The sequence below is a fragment of the Anastrepha obliqua genome, chromosome 5, assembly GCF_027943255.1.
Source record: "Anastrepha obliqua isolate idAnaObli1 chromosome 5, idAnaObli1_1.0, whole genome shotgun sequence".
NCBI classification, from domain to species: Eukaryota; Metazoa; Arthropoda; class Insecta; order Diptera; family Tephritidae; genus Anastrepha; species Anastrepha obliqua.
In genome coordinates this window covers 112446368-112462281 of record NC_072896.1, presented here as the reverse complement: position 1 = coordinate 112462281, position 15914 = coordinate 112446368, and the positions used below count along the sequence as shown (strand labels likewise).

The 15914-nt window shown below is 37.0% G+C and overlaps 3 protein-coding genes across 3 annotated transcripts in view; 2 read left to right on the top strand and 1 right to left on the bottom strand.

Moving 5' to 3' along the window:
* The first annotated feature begins 650 nt into the window (after window positions 1–650).
* Window positions 651–6000, top strand: LOC129247103 (leukocyte receptor cluster member 8 homolog). The gene is made up of 6 exons (XM_054886029.1): window positions 651–880; window positions 977–2372; window positions 2432–3110; window positions 3174–3375; window positions 3432–3639; window positions 3717–6000. The coding sequence occupies exons 2-6, from the start codon at window positions 1132–1134 to the stop codon at window positions 3871–3873; spliced, it is 2487 nt and encodes an 828-aa protein (XP_054742004.1). The 5' UTR covers window positions 651–880; window positions 977–1131; the 3' UTR covers window positions 3874–6000.
* Window positions 6001–9499: 3499 nt separating this feature from the next.
* Window positions 9500–10132, bottom strand: LOC129248933 (jerky protein homolog-like). Its single transcript, XM_054888546.1, has one exon. The coding sequence runs from the start codon at window positions 10130–10132 to the stop codon at window positions 9500–9502; it is 633 nt and encodes a 210-aa protein (XP_054744521.1).
* A 4818-nt stretch (window positions 10133–14950) lies between these two features.
* Window positions 14951–15914, top strand: part of LOC129247071 (nitric oxide synthase-like) — a 256053-nt gene continuing 255089 nt past the window's right edge. Inside the window, exon 1 of the mRNA XM_054885967.1 lies at window positions 14951–14977. The gene's annotated coding sequence lies outside the window, so the exon portion shown is untranslated. The remainder of the gene's footprint in view (window positions 14978–15914) is intronic.

Sequence of the window (15914 nt, the reverse complement as noted above, 5' to 3'; positions counted from 1 at the left end):
TCAATCTGATGAAATAGTTGGCCAACCAAAAACTCTGAATTTTGCGGAGGCGCTTAAGCCATTTAGCCCGCCCGTTAGCCCTCATAAAACACTAAATATTTTTTTCGTTCGTTTCCACGACAGTCGGTTCTATGTAACCGGAACGACCTGGATATATATGCGGCCAAGGATTGTCACTTCAGCCGCTTTCCCCGTATATGTATGGAGAATGTTTATGCTGCTACAACAACAAAAAAATATTTTTTATTGAACGTACATACCTAGAATCCTAAGAGCTTGTAGGACTTCAATATTGATCGCAGCAAATAATAAGGATCTAATTTAGTTTTGTATATTTTACGACCAAAATAATCGCGGAAAATATTGAAATCGAATATCTACTTTAGGGCCGGTCGAATCGGTACTAATAGTTTACTCACAGTATCACAATCTTCTATACAACTTGTAAATACTGTCAATAAATATTGAGCTTGTAGCACACACTCCCGTTTCATCAATATTTTAAAAGCCATCAATATGAATCGCGATTTAAATATCACAATATATATTGAACGTCTGACATCGCCTTATATTTTGTTTTCAGTGGCAACTCATATCTTTCAATATTTCACTGCAGCCAACTTAATGCACGAGGGAACTTCGGCTCATAATTACAGTTCAGTGACAACGTTTCGTCATTCTTTTGAGAATAAAGGCAACTGATTTTGGTTATCAAGTGAAAAATAGTTTATTAATATGTATAATATGTCTTTAAGCAGAAAATTGTTTTAAATATATAAGGACAATTTAGATTGTTATATTTTTTCCGTGGAAGAGTCTAGGTTTGGTGCTAGAAGTCATTTGACAAAAAAGCCTTACTTGGGGTTGCGCCTACATTCGGGTATGCACAAAATGGCGGACATTAGAAATTTTTTACTTGCATATGTGTGCTTTTTGTATGGGTGAAATATATGGTTGTCATTTTCATAAATTTCAGATAAAAATAATATTCTGATCCGGTTTTTCTACGAAAGGTAAGTTTTGTAAAACATAGAGAGCTTAAGGAGGGGATTCTTTAACGACAGGGGCAATTGTGAGAGTTCCTGCATTGCGGACCCTCTGAAAGAATACCCTTATTTTTGCGTCCGAAATATGTCTGACGCCTTAGCTGCGCCCCTCATACCACAACTGCAAGAAATGCAGCAGCAACAGCATAATGGCCCTAGTGCCGCCTCCTCCTCCGCCGCTCAACAATGGTACTCCAATCCTTGGTATGCTAATCAACAGTACCAACAGCAGTATAGCCAATACTATCAATACTATATGCGTTATGGCTTACAACAACAACAGCATCAAAACAATGCTCCACCCGGATTTAGCAACTCTGTTATACCACCAACTGATAAAAATTTGCCACCATTACCATCCGGACCACCACCACCTCCACCAATGTCACCTGGTGGTAACAACAATCAAATGCAAGGTAATCAAAAAGGTTTTGGTGGCATAAGGTTTAACTTAAACCAGCAGAAGCGTTTAGCAAATGCTCCAAATCCACTACAAAATTCATCTTCTGCCATAAATACACCCATTTTTCAAAATAATGTAAATAGCAACGGAATTAATGGCATGGGTACGAATAATGCAAACAATAGTGGTAAAAAGAAACGTAAGCGTAATAAGAAACAGAGCCCACTACAACAACAGCAGCAGGCTGCTTTTGATGCACACTTTGAAAATTTAAATACAAGCCAACAATTAAATGGTAGTTTTATTAACACATCCTTGCCTCCACCTACGATTGTGCCTCCGATAACTGCCGATTTATCAAAACCACCACCACCGATTGTACCATTTGGTAGTTTGAACGGTGTAGGTGTAGCAGATACGCAGAACAAGCAAAAGCAGATGGTTAATAACGTTTCAAATCAAACAACTTCTGTAGAGTCACCTAAAAAAACCAATATGTTTAATAATCCAAATGATGCTTGGCCAGAGTCATTGAATAATTATGTGGCGCGTTGTTATGCTAAATGTGCTACTGATTTGGATAAGGATCAAATTGACATTTGCTTGAAAGGAAAGATTATGGCAGCTGCCAATCGCAATGAACTTTGGACTCGCGATTGGGACAATGAGCCTATACCGAGTGTACATAGCGAGCGAAACAATATACAAATGCAGTTATATAATCAGCAACAAAAACAGCATCAATCTCAACAACAAAATAACGGCGCGCAGAAATACAAGCAGCAACAAAATCAAATTAACCACCAAAATACGCCACAAAATAATATTAAGGGTTTGTCGCGTAGTTTGAACGCGCGGTTAGGTCAACGAAATTCGTTCGGAAACACCCAAAAGGCATCTAAAGAGTCTAGAAGCCGTTCGCGGTAAGCCCAATCGACCTATTTACTTTTTCCGTACATTAATCATTCAACCTTATTTTCAGTTCACCACAATCAAATAAATACCATAAACGCAGCACACGATCACGCTCGCACTCGCGGTCGCGTAGCCCGTCATTGAGTCCGCGTCGCAAGATACGTCGTAATTCTAGTTCGGATTCGTCGGAAAATCGGTCGCCGGAAAATTTTATACCATTTAACTCGTCCGGTAAGAAACAACAAAAGGTTAATAGTTCTAAGAAAGGCAAACACGTGAAGAGCGTTAACGGTTCCACAAATTCAAAATCTAAAGCGCCCTTTTATTCATCTTCAATTGGCGGTGCGGTAGATGACGATACAGCACGTTTGCAACAACGTGCAGCGCGTTTTTCGCAGGGATCAACTAAAAAATCGGTCGTCGCAGTAGCAAGTTCTCCTTTCGGGCATGCGAAACAATCGAAACAAAAAAAATTCGGTAGTAGTTCGGGCGGGCGTTTGTATGTAGATGTGGAAACTACGGGCGTTTTTGATACAGGGTTAGATTTGTTCGATTTGCATATTGTAGGCACATGTAGGGATTTGGAAAAGTCTTTCCTCCGCTTGACCAAAGCGCCATTGCCATCGGAAGTGCGGCCCATTGAGGTGTTAACGCATTCGTTACAAAATGTTAAGCAAAAGTGGAGGGACAACCAGGATTACCATTATGCTTGTGATCAGCTCAAGTCTATACGTCAGGACTTGACGGTAAGATTGCCGCTGAAAGTAACATGTCTAATTCGTTTTGATATATTTTTTTTAATTCCATAGGTCCAAGGTATTCGGGATAAATTTACCATAGAGGTCTATGAAACGCACGCTCGCATTGCTATGGAAAAGGGAGATCATGAAGAGTTCAATCAATGTCAGACACAACTAAAGATGCTTTACACGGAAGTTGGGGCGAGTGCAAACACCCTGGAATTTACAGCATATCGTATACTTTACTATATCTTCACAAAGAATACCTTGGGTAAGATTAACAAGTAAATTTAGTACGAAACATTGTTTATAATTATGCATCATTAGACACAACGACTGTTTTGCGGTCAATAAAACAAGCCCAGCGTGAAGATCCAGCTATTGCGTATGCGCTCGCTTTCCGTTCAGCATGGGCACAGGGTAATTACTGTAAGTTATTCCAACTCTATAAGGCGGCACCACTGATGGCGGGACATTTGATTGATTGGTTTATCGAAAGAGAGCGCAAGAACGCATTACGCACTATCATCAAAGCGTACGTACACATTTCTGAAAAATTAAATAATATCGAATTTAATTGACTTAATTTTGACAACGTAATATTTATTTCAGTTATCGACCTGCAATTAGCATTGAATACGTTACAAATCTACTGGCTTTTGAAAACCAAGAGAAGTGTAAAGAGTGGTTAACTGCCTTCAGCCTGCCAATGATTGGCGCCAAGGGTGACCAGATTGATTGTAAAGTAGCGGCAACGATCACTATTTAATTGAAAAGCTGTAAAATCCTAAAATAGGATGTGAAAGATATCCGTAAATAGTGTGACTGCTTGTGCGTAGAGGGCATGTTTGTGTGTTGACAAATTCCATAATTATATGTTTAAGTTTGTAAGTGTGCGAACGGATCTACTCTGGGCAGTACATTTGACCAACAATCTCAACACGATATAGTGCGACGCCGCCAAACATACGCTCTCTGCGATAAAGCCATCAATCTGAACGTACAACATTAACTTAAAAACTAGCAAAAAAAGTCAGCGTTTAAAGTGCAAAAACACCTCTTTGGGTTCACTTCATCAGCCATAAGTAAAAATTTGAGCCTTTAGGTGTTTCATATCCTTTACGCGTTATGAACATTCAAAAACATTTAAAACAAGGAGTGATTAACCTAATCAACGGAAATTATGGGGTGGATAAATTGTGTAAAATATTAAGGGATTTTTTTTTTTAACTTTCTAAAGATACTTAAAGGAAGTTGTTTGGACTAAATCGCAAATGCTGTGAATTAAGTGCAAATAATTTAACAATTCGGGTAAGAACAATTTTACGTATTTGCGCTAAAATACAACGGATATAAAAAGTTGAAAATATGCGTTAAAAGTAATCGGTTCATACGACAAAGATCGCAGCGCAAAACAGGACTTGGTTAAAATTAAATGTAAAAGCTGACAAGGTCAAGGAACAGATCAGAAGCACACTTATTGGCGTAGCAGCGAAAACTTACAGCGAACAAAGTGCTAAACAAAATGTTGCTAAGGCGACAAAAAAATTATAAAAATGGACAATAGAGCAGAATCTAATATAAAGATAAAACCACTGCTGCAACAGTATATAGACTTTGATACTATGTTGTGTTGCTGTGCACCGCTTTAGAAATGAATATGTTCAACATGTGTGATTTGTTCCAACTCCAAAACCTATTCCTTGAAAGGTTTCATTTAAAGAATTTTTATTTTAATCTGAAAATTATTATTTTTTAGTTATATCATTGAAACGAGGCTTAGTTAAATATTATTTCTTGATTCTGTGTATTACTGATAGCCTGTTATTTATACATATATATCTCCTTGGATAGTTAGCTAGATGTTCAATCTTTGAAGTCCGTCAGCACAGTTGTTGTGCTGATGCTGTGATGATGCCTATAATACGGGCGCTTTAAGAATATTCCTGTTTCCTCAGAAAATATGTAGTACAAAAGCAAGATTTTAAAGTAGGCCTCAAAGTTTATTTCGCCTAAAAACTATATACTAAATGTTTTTGTATTAATCAACGGATTTTTTGTAAACTGTTGCTAGATATTTTTGAATGTTAATTTTTCTAATGTTTTTGTCTCTTCTACTGAAATCGGTGAAATTTTATGAGCGTTAACAAAAATCAACTAGCGGCGAAAATTGTGCGCACTCAAAGATGATAAAAATAAGTTGAAGGCGTGATGGTTAAAGACCCTGCTATCCACAACTTCAGCCAATACACTTAAAACAATGACTGCTGTAGAAGCTTGGCTGTACAACAAGGAAAGTACTCAACATCATCGATAAGCAAACTATACTACGTAGCAGCACGCACGACAGTCGGTTCTACGTTACCGGAACGACCCGGAATTATATCCGGCCAAGGGCTGTCACTTCAGCAGCATTCCCCATATATGTATGGGAAATGATTATGCTGCTACAACAACAACAACGTAGCAGCACGAACACTACTTCGTTAAATCCAGCTGATCATCACTAAAAAGCCACTTATAAAGCCGCGCACCGTTTAGAGAACTACAAAAAATGTATATTATATATTTTTGCGCAAGCATGCAGGTGCTCGATACCCGATACCCGATAATGACCCTCATAATGCCACATTTTTAATCTAAGCTCGTCGTATTAATCAATTATTCTATTAATTTTAATTAATTATATTTAAGTATATAAGCAATTTTTATAGGCTTTAGTTTTAAGTATTTATACATAAACTATATAATACTTGTTACTGATTTCTGATTGTTTTTTGGCGTTTGAAAGCAGCCGGCTAAAGAAAGAGAATGCTTCCGTTACATTCGTTTGCTCCACACGCGATGTATGCGCGTCTACGTGAACGTTCAATAAAGCAGCCGAAAAATTCTTTAACTTCTGTGTTTCATTTGCAATTACACATTTGAAAAAAATCATGATAATTCTGTAGGGGCATTCCTCTTCGGTATGCGATAATAGGTATGTTTATGAAGCAATTCATTTCTAACAATAACCAACTTGCAAAGTGGGGGAGAGTGAGAGAGCAAAATGACATTTCATTTTGAGGGGAAGTTGCAAGTTTTTACTTAAAAGGAATCCGTCAATAATATAGAGGTATGTAGTTCTCCAGCCTCCAGTCACCGTTGCTGCAGTTTCCGAAACAAATCGAAAATATTGAAAGTATCTTCTGTATTTTATGCTTCTACTTCTTTGTTATTAATACATTATATACAAAGAAATGACTCACTTCAACGAAGCAGAAAAAGTGTTCGTACATTGCAATATACGGTTAAAGTATATATAAATTAATTAAATTTAATGTTGAGAGGCAAACTGTGCCCCTTATTGCTGGCCTCGGGCTCAGACAAAAGAAACAAATTATTTTAACGGCCAAGTGCCGGAGTGGATATTTATTTCAGCGACTTATCGCAAGAGCGCTGTATTCCAACTGATTTCTTAATACCTAGAATATTTTACTTAAGCTAAGCCAAAACTCGCATCACGCCACAATGTCATGGTCGGCAACTCAGCAGAATCTTTGGCGATAACGAAAACTCTTGCAGCAAAACAAAAGTGTCCGGTTACCGTCGCTGACCATTGCAGCTATAGCGCGCTGATACAACTTATGTTATGTCGCAATTGCGAGGGCTGTTTCTTAACTTATGAAACTTATAAATGTTTCTTACAAGTAAAATATCCTATACTAAGTGTTATTTGTTAACTTATAGTATGGTTAATATACGGTAAAGCATATTTAACAAAAACAAAAAAAAAAAATAATAATTAGGTGTTAGTAACTTGTGGGAAAACCCTTCCGCTTGAAGATCTCCGCAAGTTGATGTGGCGTGGAATGGACCAATTTAGAAGTACTCTCTTTGGTAATTTTGCTCCATTCATTAATCATTACATTTTTAAGGGGGAACACCACTGTGAACGCGTGAAAATTAAATGATTTTCAGGATTTTTTTTTATAAGTAGGGATGATTTTTTGAGGATCGGACAAATTATAATTTATTTAATTTTTATTTTTATTTATTATTTATTTATAAAAAAATATTAAAAATTACAATTGTTATTAATATTAACGCAATGTCGTCATAAAAAACTGATGCACCCTCTCGGCCACGATACAGCGGTGAAAAATCATCTGAAAGCAAAAAACCAAAAAAATTCGTAATCTATACATCAATGGCTATCGTTGTTCTTGTAGCAGCATAAACATTCCCCATACTTACATACGGGGAATGCTGCTGGAGTGGCAATCCTTGGCCGGATATAAATCAGGGTCGTTTCGGTAACGTAGAACCGACTGCCGTGGAAACGTCAATAGCTATCGTCGTACGTGACGGTTTTTTTATATTTTTGATTTTTGTATTTGAGAAAATGGTTAGGTTTGAAAAATGAGTTTGTGTTTTTACCCTTTTTTGGTTTTTGAAAGGCTTGAGAAAATATTTATTTTTCATAAGTCTTCGAGAAATCGAGGTCACCGTGTTCAGAAAAGTCGTTTTGAGAAAAACGCGTTTAAAGTTTTCATTGGCCGTTGTAACTCACTACCTGCACATATTGTATTAGGTATAACTTCGTCAATTTTCAAGATTTTAAGTTAACATTTTTTTTTTACATAACCTTGGCACAACTACGTTCTGGATACTGTAGCAGGTTAAACTTCTACTTTTCCAGAATCGTCTCTGACATACCCAATATATCGCACCCTATATACAAAAGGGTCACAACTCAAAATTTTCCACACTCGAGCTTGACTTGTTTACAGTAGCACAGAAAACAAACTATGTGACATATCACGCTGAAATTTGCTATGTAAGCTTATAACAGTCCTACCAAAAAACAAAAAATTTATTTTTGCCATATGTCATTCGCGGACCGTTTTATTGATAACGTTTCGTTCATATTTGAGCAGAAGGAACATTTTGAGTTGTGACCCTTTTGTATTTAGGGTGCGATATGCCCAGGCCCTCCGCACGATACTAACCATCTTTTCTCATGCCTCATCAAATCTACTCACCGAAAACCCCTTTCCCTCTGGACCCAACCTGTCGCAACTGTAAGTTTCCTGGGCCTACTGTTAGATGAATGCTCATCTTCATAACACTGACACGGTTTACTATTGCTGCTACAACAAAAACACATGGCACATTTTTGTTACTTCAACTTTGCGAACTCTGTTTTGGTGTCGTCCGCATCGTTCACACATTGCTTTAGATTTTAGTCTATAGCCAACAGTAACATTGAGAAGAATGAAAACCAAAATGAGTTACCTCAGCACGATGCCCCTCGGCGCCCCTCTCCTTTCTTCGTCTTCCCTTCCTCCACAAGTTATTCGGAAGTTATGGCCAATATCAGACTGTTAACCGGTTCTCAACGAATTTGAAAGCTGATTGGATGACGCAACCGGAGCCATGGCAGCGGTTTGTTTATGCAAGATCTGAGATTGTGTTAGTGACCTACGAAAAAGGTCATACACTCGCTCATGTTGCTTCGTTGCCATTGACTGATTGAGCGAGTGTGTGAATACGTATGAAATGAGCGGGCAGAATTCTGCTGCCGAGTACCAGGTGACGAGATAGTCGAAGTTATTTGCTCAATTTCGTTTTTTACAATAGCTGAAGGCCAAATCTGGTAATCTAACATCCTTGAGTGGCTTCAATAAAAACTGCCCTGTGTGATCGCGGTCAAATAGGCTGTGAAAGATGAGGTTTGAGTTATGATTTATAAAGGATTTGACGATAGCGGTCAAGGCGCATTATTAAAGGTGATATCAGTAGACTAGCTGATTTCATTTTTTTTCTTTCGCCGCGTGCACTGGGATGTCAGCACAAAATGTAATGCCGAAAAATGGAATGCCATTCGCACCATTGTCGTATGCTTCGAGCTCCAACTGTATGCCGGTTGTTGAACGAAGTTCATTCTTTCCTTTTTCTTTTCTACTATCTTTTGTCGCGGCATTCTAATGTAAGAAAAAACGGGTTTGTTGGTTTAGCACCAAGGCGAATTTAGTATCTAAGGTGGCGTCAATAAAAAAACAGTTACAGTAGACGCTCACAAATTAGAACCACTTTGTTTTTAGGGTGATTCTAATTTCTGAAAAACTCTAATTCCTGGACGTTTTTTTATTTCAATAAAACCTTAAAATTTAAGTCAATTTGCATTGAAAAACTACAATGAAATTTTGTCTTACTAAATTTTATTCATAAAAACGAGAAAACATAAGGTAACAATCCAATATACATATATGTACAATATTTATGCGCTAAGTCAAAAAAAGGTCCAAAAAACAAAAACTCCAATTACAGTAAATATATTTTTTTTATCAAAAATACATAAGAGATCGATAAATATACATTAAAACAGCCTAAAATTAAACAAAACTTCGTAACTAATTTGCAGGCATGTAGTCTGTTATTGCTGTTTGCTTCTTCCTTTTATTTGTTTCTGCAATAACAATCTCATTGCGAAGAGCTAGCAGATTGCTTGTGTGCTTTGCGGAAAACGATTCACTATAAGTACACCATATTATTAAATTATTGACGCTTTCCATGGCTGTAGAAGTAGAGACAACTGGTAAGACCTCCCGGTCATCAAATTCGCTGCTACCTGAAGACTCATCATCGCTATTGAGATCATGTGCAGGGTCGTCATCAAGCACATCATTGTTCCATATTTCAATTTCTGGTATGCTAATGTTATTAGTTGGCTCTATTTCTGTTAAAAGTGCTTGAGCTGCCTGAAGAGCTCCATTGCAGTCTTGATCTTTTTGCAGTAGCTGTGCTAGTGGCACATCATCGTCATCACTTTCATACTGATCAGAGTCCCAGTTGTTCAACTTTGACCAGGACTTTTTTATTACTCTTTCTGGAACATCATACCAAGCTTGCTTTAATAGCATGATTGCATTTCGAATTGAAAAGGATTTCAAGCGAACCTTGAGGTCACCTCCTTCAGCAATTAATTGAGAAAGAAGCATACTTCTGTAGTTTAGCTTGGTTAACTTAATAGGATTCTGATCCATTGGTTGTAAAGTTGCTGTTACATTTGGTGGAAAGAAAAATGCAATTATATTTCCATCGTCGCTTTGAAGTTTCTCAATTGGTGCATGAGCAGAACAGTTGTCAATTAGCAAAATTGCCTTCGGAGGCAAATTATTTTTTTGAGAGAAACGAATCACCTGTGAATTGAAAATATTTTGGAATTACTGAACCTAAAAACAAAGTTTTTTCTTACCTCATGATAAATATCTTGTGAAACCAATCATGAAAAATCCGAGATGTCATCCAAGCATTTTTTGAAAAGTTGTAATGGAGTGGATTATTGAATCCTTGGAAACTTCTTGGTTTTTGGACGTGATAACGTCTTATAATTCGATTTAACAGGCTGCACGCACGAAAAAATGTGTCGTTGCCTTGCTCATTAGTGTTACCTTGCTCTTTAGTGTTACCTTGCTCATATGTAGTTACCTTGCTCATTGCATTGCATGAACTGCAAGCGAAAGCGCGGAACGAACGACTTGCTCTCTCCTACTTAAGTGAGCGTATATATGTATGTATATGCGCATATGTACATATATAAATTCACGTATTTGTATTTGCATATGCCTTCTTATTGATTATTATTAATTTGATTTACTTGAAGAATTTAAAATAAAACCAAGTTTGTTAATAATACCTGTTGTTTTAATGTTATTATTATTAATTTTTTTATTATATATGAAGGAAAAAATGTATGGTAATATTTACCATATACCTTATAAGATATGTTGTCTATACTAATATTATAAAGAGGAAAACTTTGTTTGTTTATAATGAATAGGCTCAAAACTACTGGACCGATTTTAAAAATTCTTTCACCATTCGAAAGCTACATTATCCACGAGTAACATGGATTATATTTTATTTTGGAAATAGGGCTCGAGATATAGGTCAAAACGTGGACCCGGGTAACCTTCGGATGTGTATGTAAAATATGGGTATCAAATGGAAGCTGTTGGTGAATGCTTTAGTCCAGAGTATATTTCATGCCGCTCCGTGACTAGGGTCTCGAGATAGAGACCAAAACGTGGATCCTAGAATGTGTTTGTACAATATGGACATCAAATTGAAGCTGTTGGTGAATGCTTTAGTACAGAGTATTTTTCATGCCGCTCCGTGACTGGGGTCTCGAGATATAGAACAAAACGTGGATCCGGGTAACCTTTGGTTGTGTATGTACAATATGGGTATCAAATGAAAGCTGTTGATAAGTGCTTTAATACGAGGTAATTTTCATACCTATTGGTGAATGCTTTATGATATGTTATGTTATGTTATGTTATGTTATGTTATGTTATGTTATGTTATGTTATGTTATGTTATGTTGTGTTGTGTTGTGTTGTGTTGTGTTGTGTTGTGTTGTGTTATGTTATGTTATGTTATATTATGTTATGTTAATGTTAACTTATTCTCTATATCCATACAAAATATCTATCAAACAAATAAAATTAAAATTTTCTTTTGAAAAATGCATCCATTCAATCAGTATTTTCTTATGAAGTTATCACGTTAAACTATCGTCAGTAAACCGACTTTACAGACAACCTCTTTTTTTGCTTTTCCAATTACTAATGGCATTAATTTATGTGATCCATCAGCATTTACACCAAGTAACACTGAAATTCGTTCCTTCTGGATTTTATACCCGGGGGCGGTTTTCTGTAAAAGAGAGACGTATATTTTGTCAGGTAAACAACGGTCAAATAATCCGGTTTCATCTACATTATATATTTGTGACTCCATTAGCCCCATCTCATCGACTTTTGCACGAAATCTGTGAATAAACGGGGTGACTGAAGCAACGTCACTAGAGAGAATCTCGCCACAAATTAAAAAAAAACGTATTCCGTGTCGTTTTTTAAATTTGTTAAACCATCCATCACTTGCGCTAAATGTACTTTCATCTTTATCGGGATATTCCACTTTGAATATTTGTTTGGCTTTCTCCTTTAGTATTGGCCCAGTTAATGTACACTTTTTTTCGCGTTGATTTAAAAACCACTCATAAAGACTTGCTTCCATTTTTGGATATTCAGCGATATGCAATGATTTTTTGTTAGCCTTATGATAGGTATTAGAAACAGCGCTTAAAATTGATGATTTCATAGATTTGATATAGGTGATTGCAGATGGCGTCACATCAAATTCTAGGGCTAACCGCTTCCCTTGAATACCTTGGTCAAGCTTTTCCAAGATCTGCACTTTGGTTTCCAAAGACAAAGTATTTTTCTTACGTGTATTTGGCATTTCAACGAACGACTTTTACTTTTAAGCAAACAATGCCAAAACACGTGCACGCGAATCGAATTTCAAACAAAAACTAACAAAAACTGTACAGATAGCGACGAAAATCCAGCGACTACCGAGCGTAACATGAATAAATTGGGGATTCCCCTTTTTATATCTATTTTGCAACAAAAAAACAAAATACGCTCTGAATCGAAAATTCTAATTTCAGAGCGTGTAATGTATTCAAAAAGTTGATTCTAATTTCTGGAAATTCTAATTACTAAGAGTTCTAATTTGTGAGCGTCTACTGTACTTTATTTTCCGCGATTTTGACAAGTCTGACGTCAGCTCGCTTCGCAATACAAAACAAACAAAAGTAGGAAAAGTACGTGTTTGTGAAAATTCAGTGAATAGCTTGGTAGTATAGTGATTTGTGAGCTTTAACCTAATCAAACTAATGAAAACGAGCTGCCGTGTGTTAAATTGTGAAAGCATAATTTAATATAAAGCCTCCAAATGCAGTTTCTTACGTTTTTATGCGTAGGATGCCGTGGCTAGAAAGTGTGTGTGTATGCATATAAATTCTTATGATTCGGTCTTCCATTGTTTTCGCCTATTCTTCTTCTTCACAAACAAGTAATTCCCCTTCCTTTTGCTTGTATATTCATGAGTTTTTACGACACGGCGAATTCGGATGGCGCGATCTCTTTCTCTATTATTCTTGGTCTAGTACCAGCACCTTTCATGAATTCGCCTTGCGGCAGCAAACCCAAACGTAAGGGGCGTTGGAAATGTTAAATAAGGGAGGCTCAAAACTATCGAAGTAAGCCTTTAGCGTCGATGAGTCGAGGGCAGAACAGTAAAACTGCGATACTGGAACTGCTTCGCGGTGCGGAAAACAGTGGAAAAGTAATAATTGAGAGGATTAGCTATAAAAAACAAGTTTAGATCCTTGTGGGGGTTCAGCAAATTTCCGCACTTGCTCATAAGGTAAGGAAGGCCTGGTGCACAGCTATCTTCCTTTCAACTAGCTGCCTTCCAACCCGAATCGCAGTTTCTTTATTATAAAAATTAACGCAAGGCCTTCAAGCACTAAGGATGTTCTTAAGAAAATCGTCTTTGAAGTGGGGACAAACATGGCAAAGAATCGTTTCCACGACAGTCGGCTCTACGTTACCGAAACGACTCGGATTTATATCCGACCAAGGACTGTCACTCCAGCAGCATTCCACGTATTTAAGTATGGGGAATGTTTATGCTGCTACAACATGGATTAAGAAGAGTTGGTTAGTGAAAACAACTGTTTGGTGCGGCCTATGGGCTGGAGGAATCATCGGCCTATATATCTTCAAAGGCGTGACTGGCGCCAATGTAACAGTGAATGGCGAACGCTATCGCGCATGATAAAAGACTTTTTGATGCCGGATCTGCACAACATTTGGTTCCAATAAGGCGTCTCGGACGAGTAGATTGGCCATCAAGATCGTGTGATATTACCCCTTTGCTCTTTAATTTGTGGGGGTATACCTATAAAGCCTAAATGCATTGTGAATAAAACATTACTAAAGTTATTAACGAGATAACGACAACGAAGTCCGCCAGCGATTCATTCAAAATTGGTGTTTACGGACGGCCGAACTACGGCGCAGTTGCTGCCAACATTTAAAAGGTATTATCTTTAAAAAATAAATGTCATGAATGGTTCTACACAAAAATAATAAAGATTTCCCAATCAATTTGAATTTTCCTTGTTTTATTAAAATTTAAAATTCGATATCTCTAAATTGATCACCCTTTACTGTTATTTTTGAGTACATATGGATAAGCAGTTTTAAAGTCCATACATCGGAAATAACTCCACGATCCTAATGCCTGCACCAATTATTTTTATTCCCCCAAATCAAGAATAATTCGCATGGCCGATGATTTTTTCGAGGCATTAATAAACTGCTTATGTCGTCAGATGTGCTATATTAGCACACTACAATGAGAGTGGAGAAATGAAAATACATGCAAACGTTTTCTGATCTTCGTCGAGAATATTTTGAAAACAAAAAAACACAACTATTCTGCAACAAAAACATTTTTCCGTGCGCTTTGTTCTCAGAAAGGAAGAAAAAAAGCAATTATCACAAAAAGCACCGCTTGTAAGTGCGTTTTGCTTTGAAATACACTTCCTTGCGGCATTGAGGCGCTCTCTGCTTCACTTCAAAAGCTCAAAAAGCTCTCTGCTTCAAAAGCTCTTGCGCCACCTCATTAAGCTTGGTCTATGCACAGACTTCCAATGTCCCCACAAAAGCTTTGCATGGCCTTCCAATAATGAGTCCTTCACCAAATTGGTACTGAGTGCATGTCCTTGCTAAAGCTTCTCAACAAGCAACTGAGGAATGCTGGCAAATACCAATCAACTAACGGGGCAGTTGAAGTGGGTGGAGCGCAGCAATGAGATGGCACAAGTGGCAGCAGCAGCAACAGCAGCAGCATCAACGTCGGCAGCATCCTCGGCGCGCACCTGTATGAATCCGGTATTTAAGGAAGCTGCCACAAGAGCAACGGCTCAGTTAACGCGCGGCGTTTGAATTTGCAGGATCGCAGAAATAGTAAGTAAAAACGGAAAAGTGGCAAAGAATTTGAATTTGAATTCAAAGTGAAAGTGAATTGAAGGTAACAATCACATAAATATTCAACGAAGAAGTGAGAGCAAATAGTAAAATAGTGAGAACATAACAAAACAAGAGTACATACATGTGTATGTGCGCATATATGTACATGTGTTAGTGTTAAATTAAAGAACAATAACAACTGCAAAAATAGAGCAACCGATCCTGGCTGTGTTAATTAAATAGGTTTTGTTTATTGTTGTTCTTCAGTGTTGTTTTTTATGCACTCGCATGTGTGCGTGTTTAATTATGATAATTGAAGTGCATGTGAATATTATTTTGTAAATCCCTTTCGAGCGCGCTTAATGTAAAAATCATGTCACTGTAGGTGCAACAATAAAAAAAAAATTGCATAAGTGAGGAAAAAAATGATAATTGCATTGTGCATTTTGAAAACTTGACCACCGAAAGTTGTTAATTTAATAATACGAAAATATGTATATTTTTCTGCCATTTAATCAGTGAATCGCGCATTTATTTAGGTCGCTAATTTAAATTAGGCACGTGGCTTTAAAGTTTTTAATGTGCACAAATACCGAAAATGACCATAAAACAAATGGTGCGAAAAAAAGAATATTTGTAAAATACAATTAGAGTAATGTGGAAACGCATGTGGTGCGCGTGTGCGTATGAGTAACATTTATGTGACTACCTGCGACAATAAGCCGTAACGTATACGCCGTGGCGTGCACAAATAAATATGATGAGAAATTTGGAAGCCAATTATTTTTTGATAAGCTGCTAAACTGCTTACCTACTTAATTGTGTTGAAATTCGGGCAATAAAATTTGATGACTAGCCAAATAAGTAGAATTTAAATGCGGCAATGTAAATATTGACATACACACAAAAGCATGTAAATACATTAATTTAATGG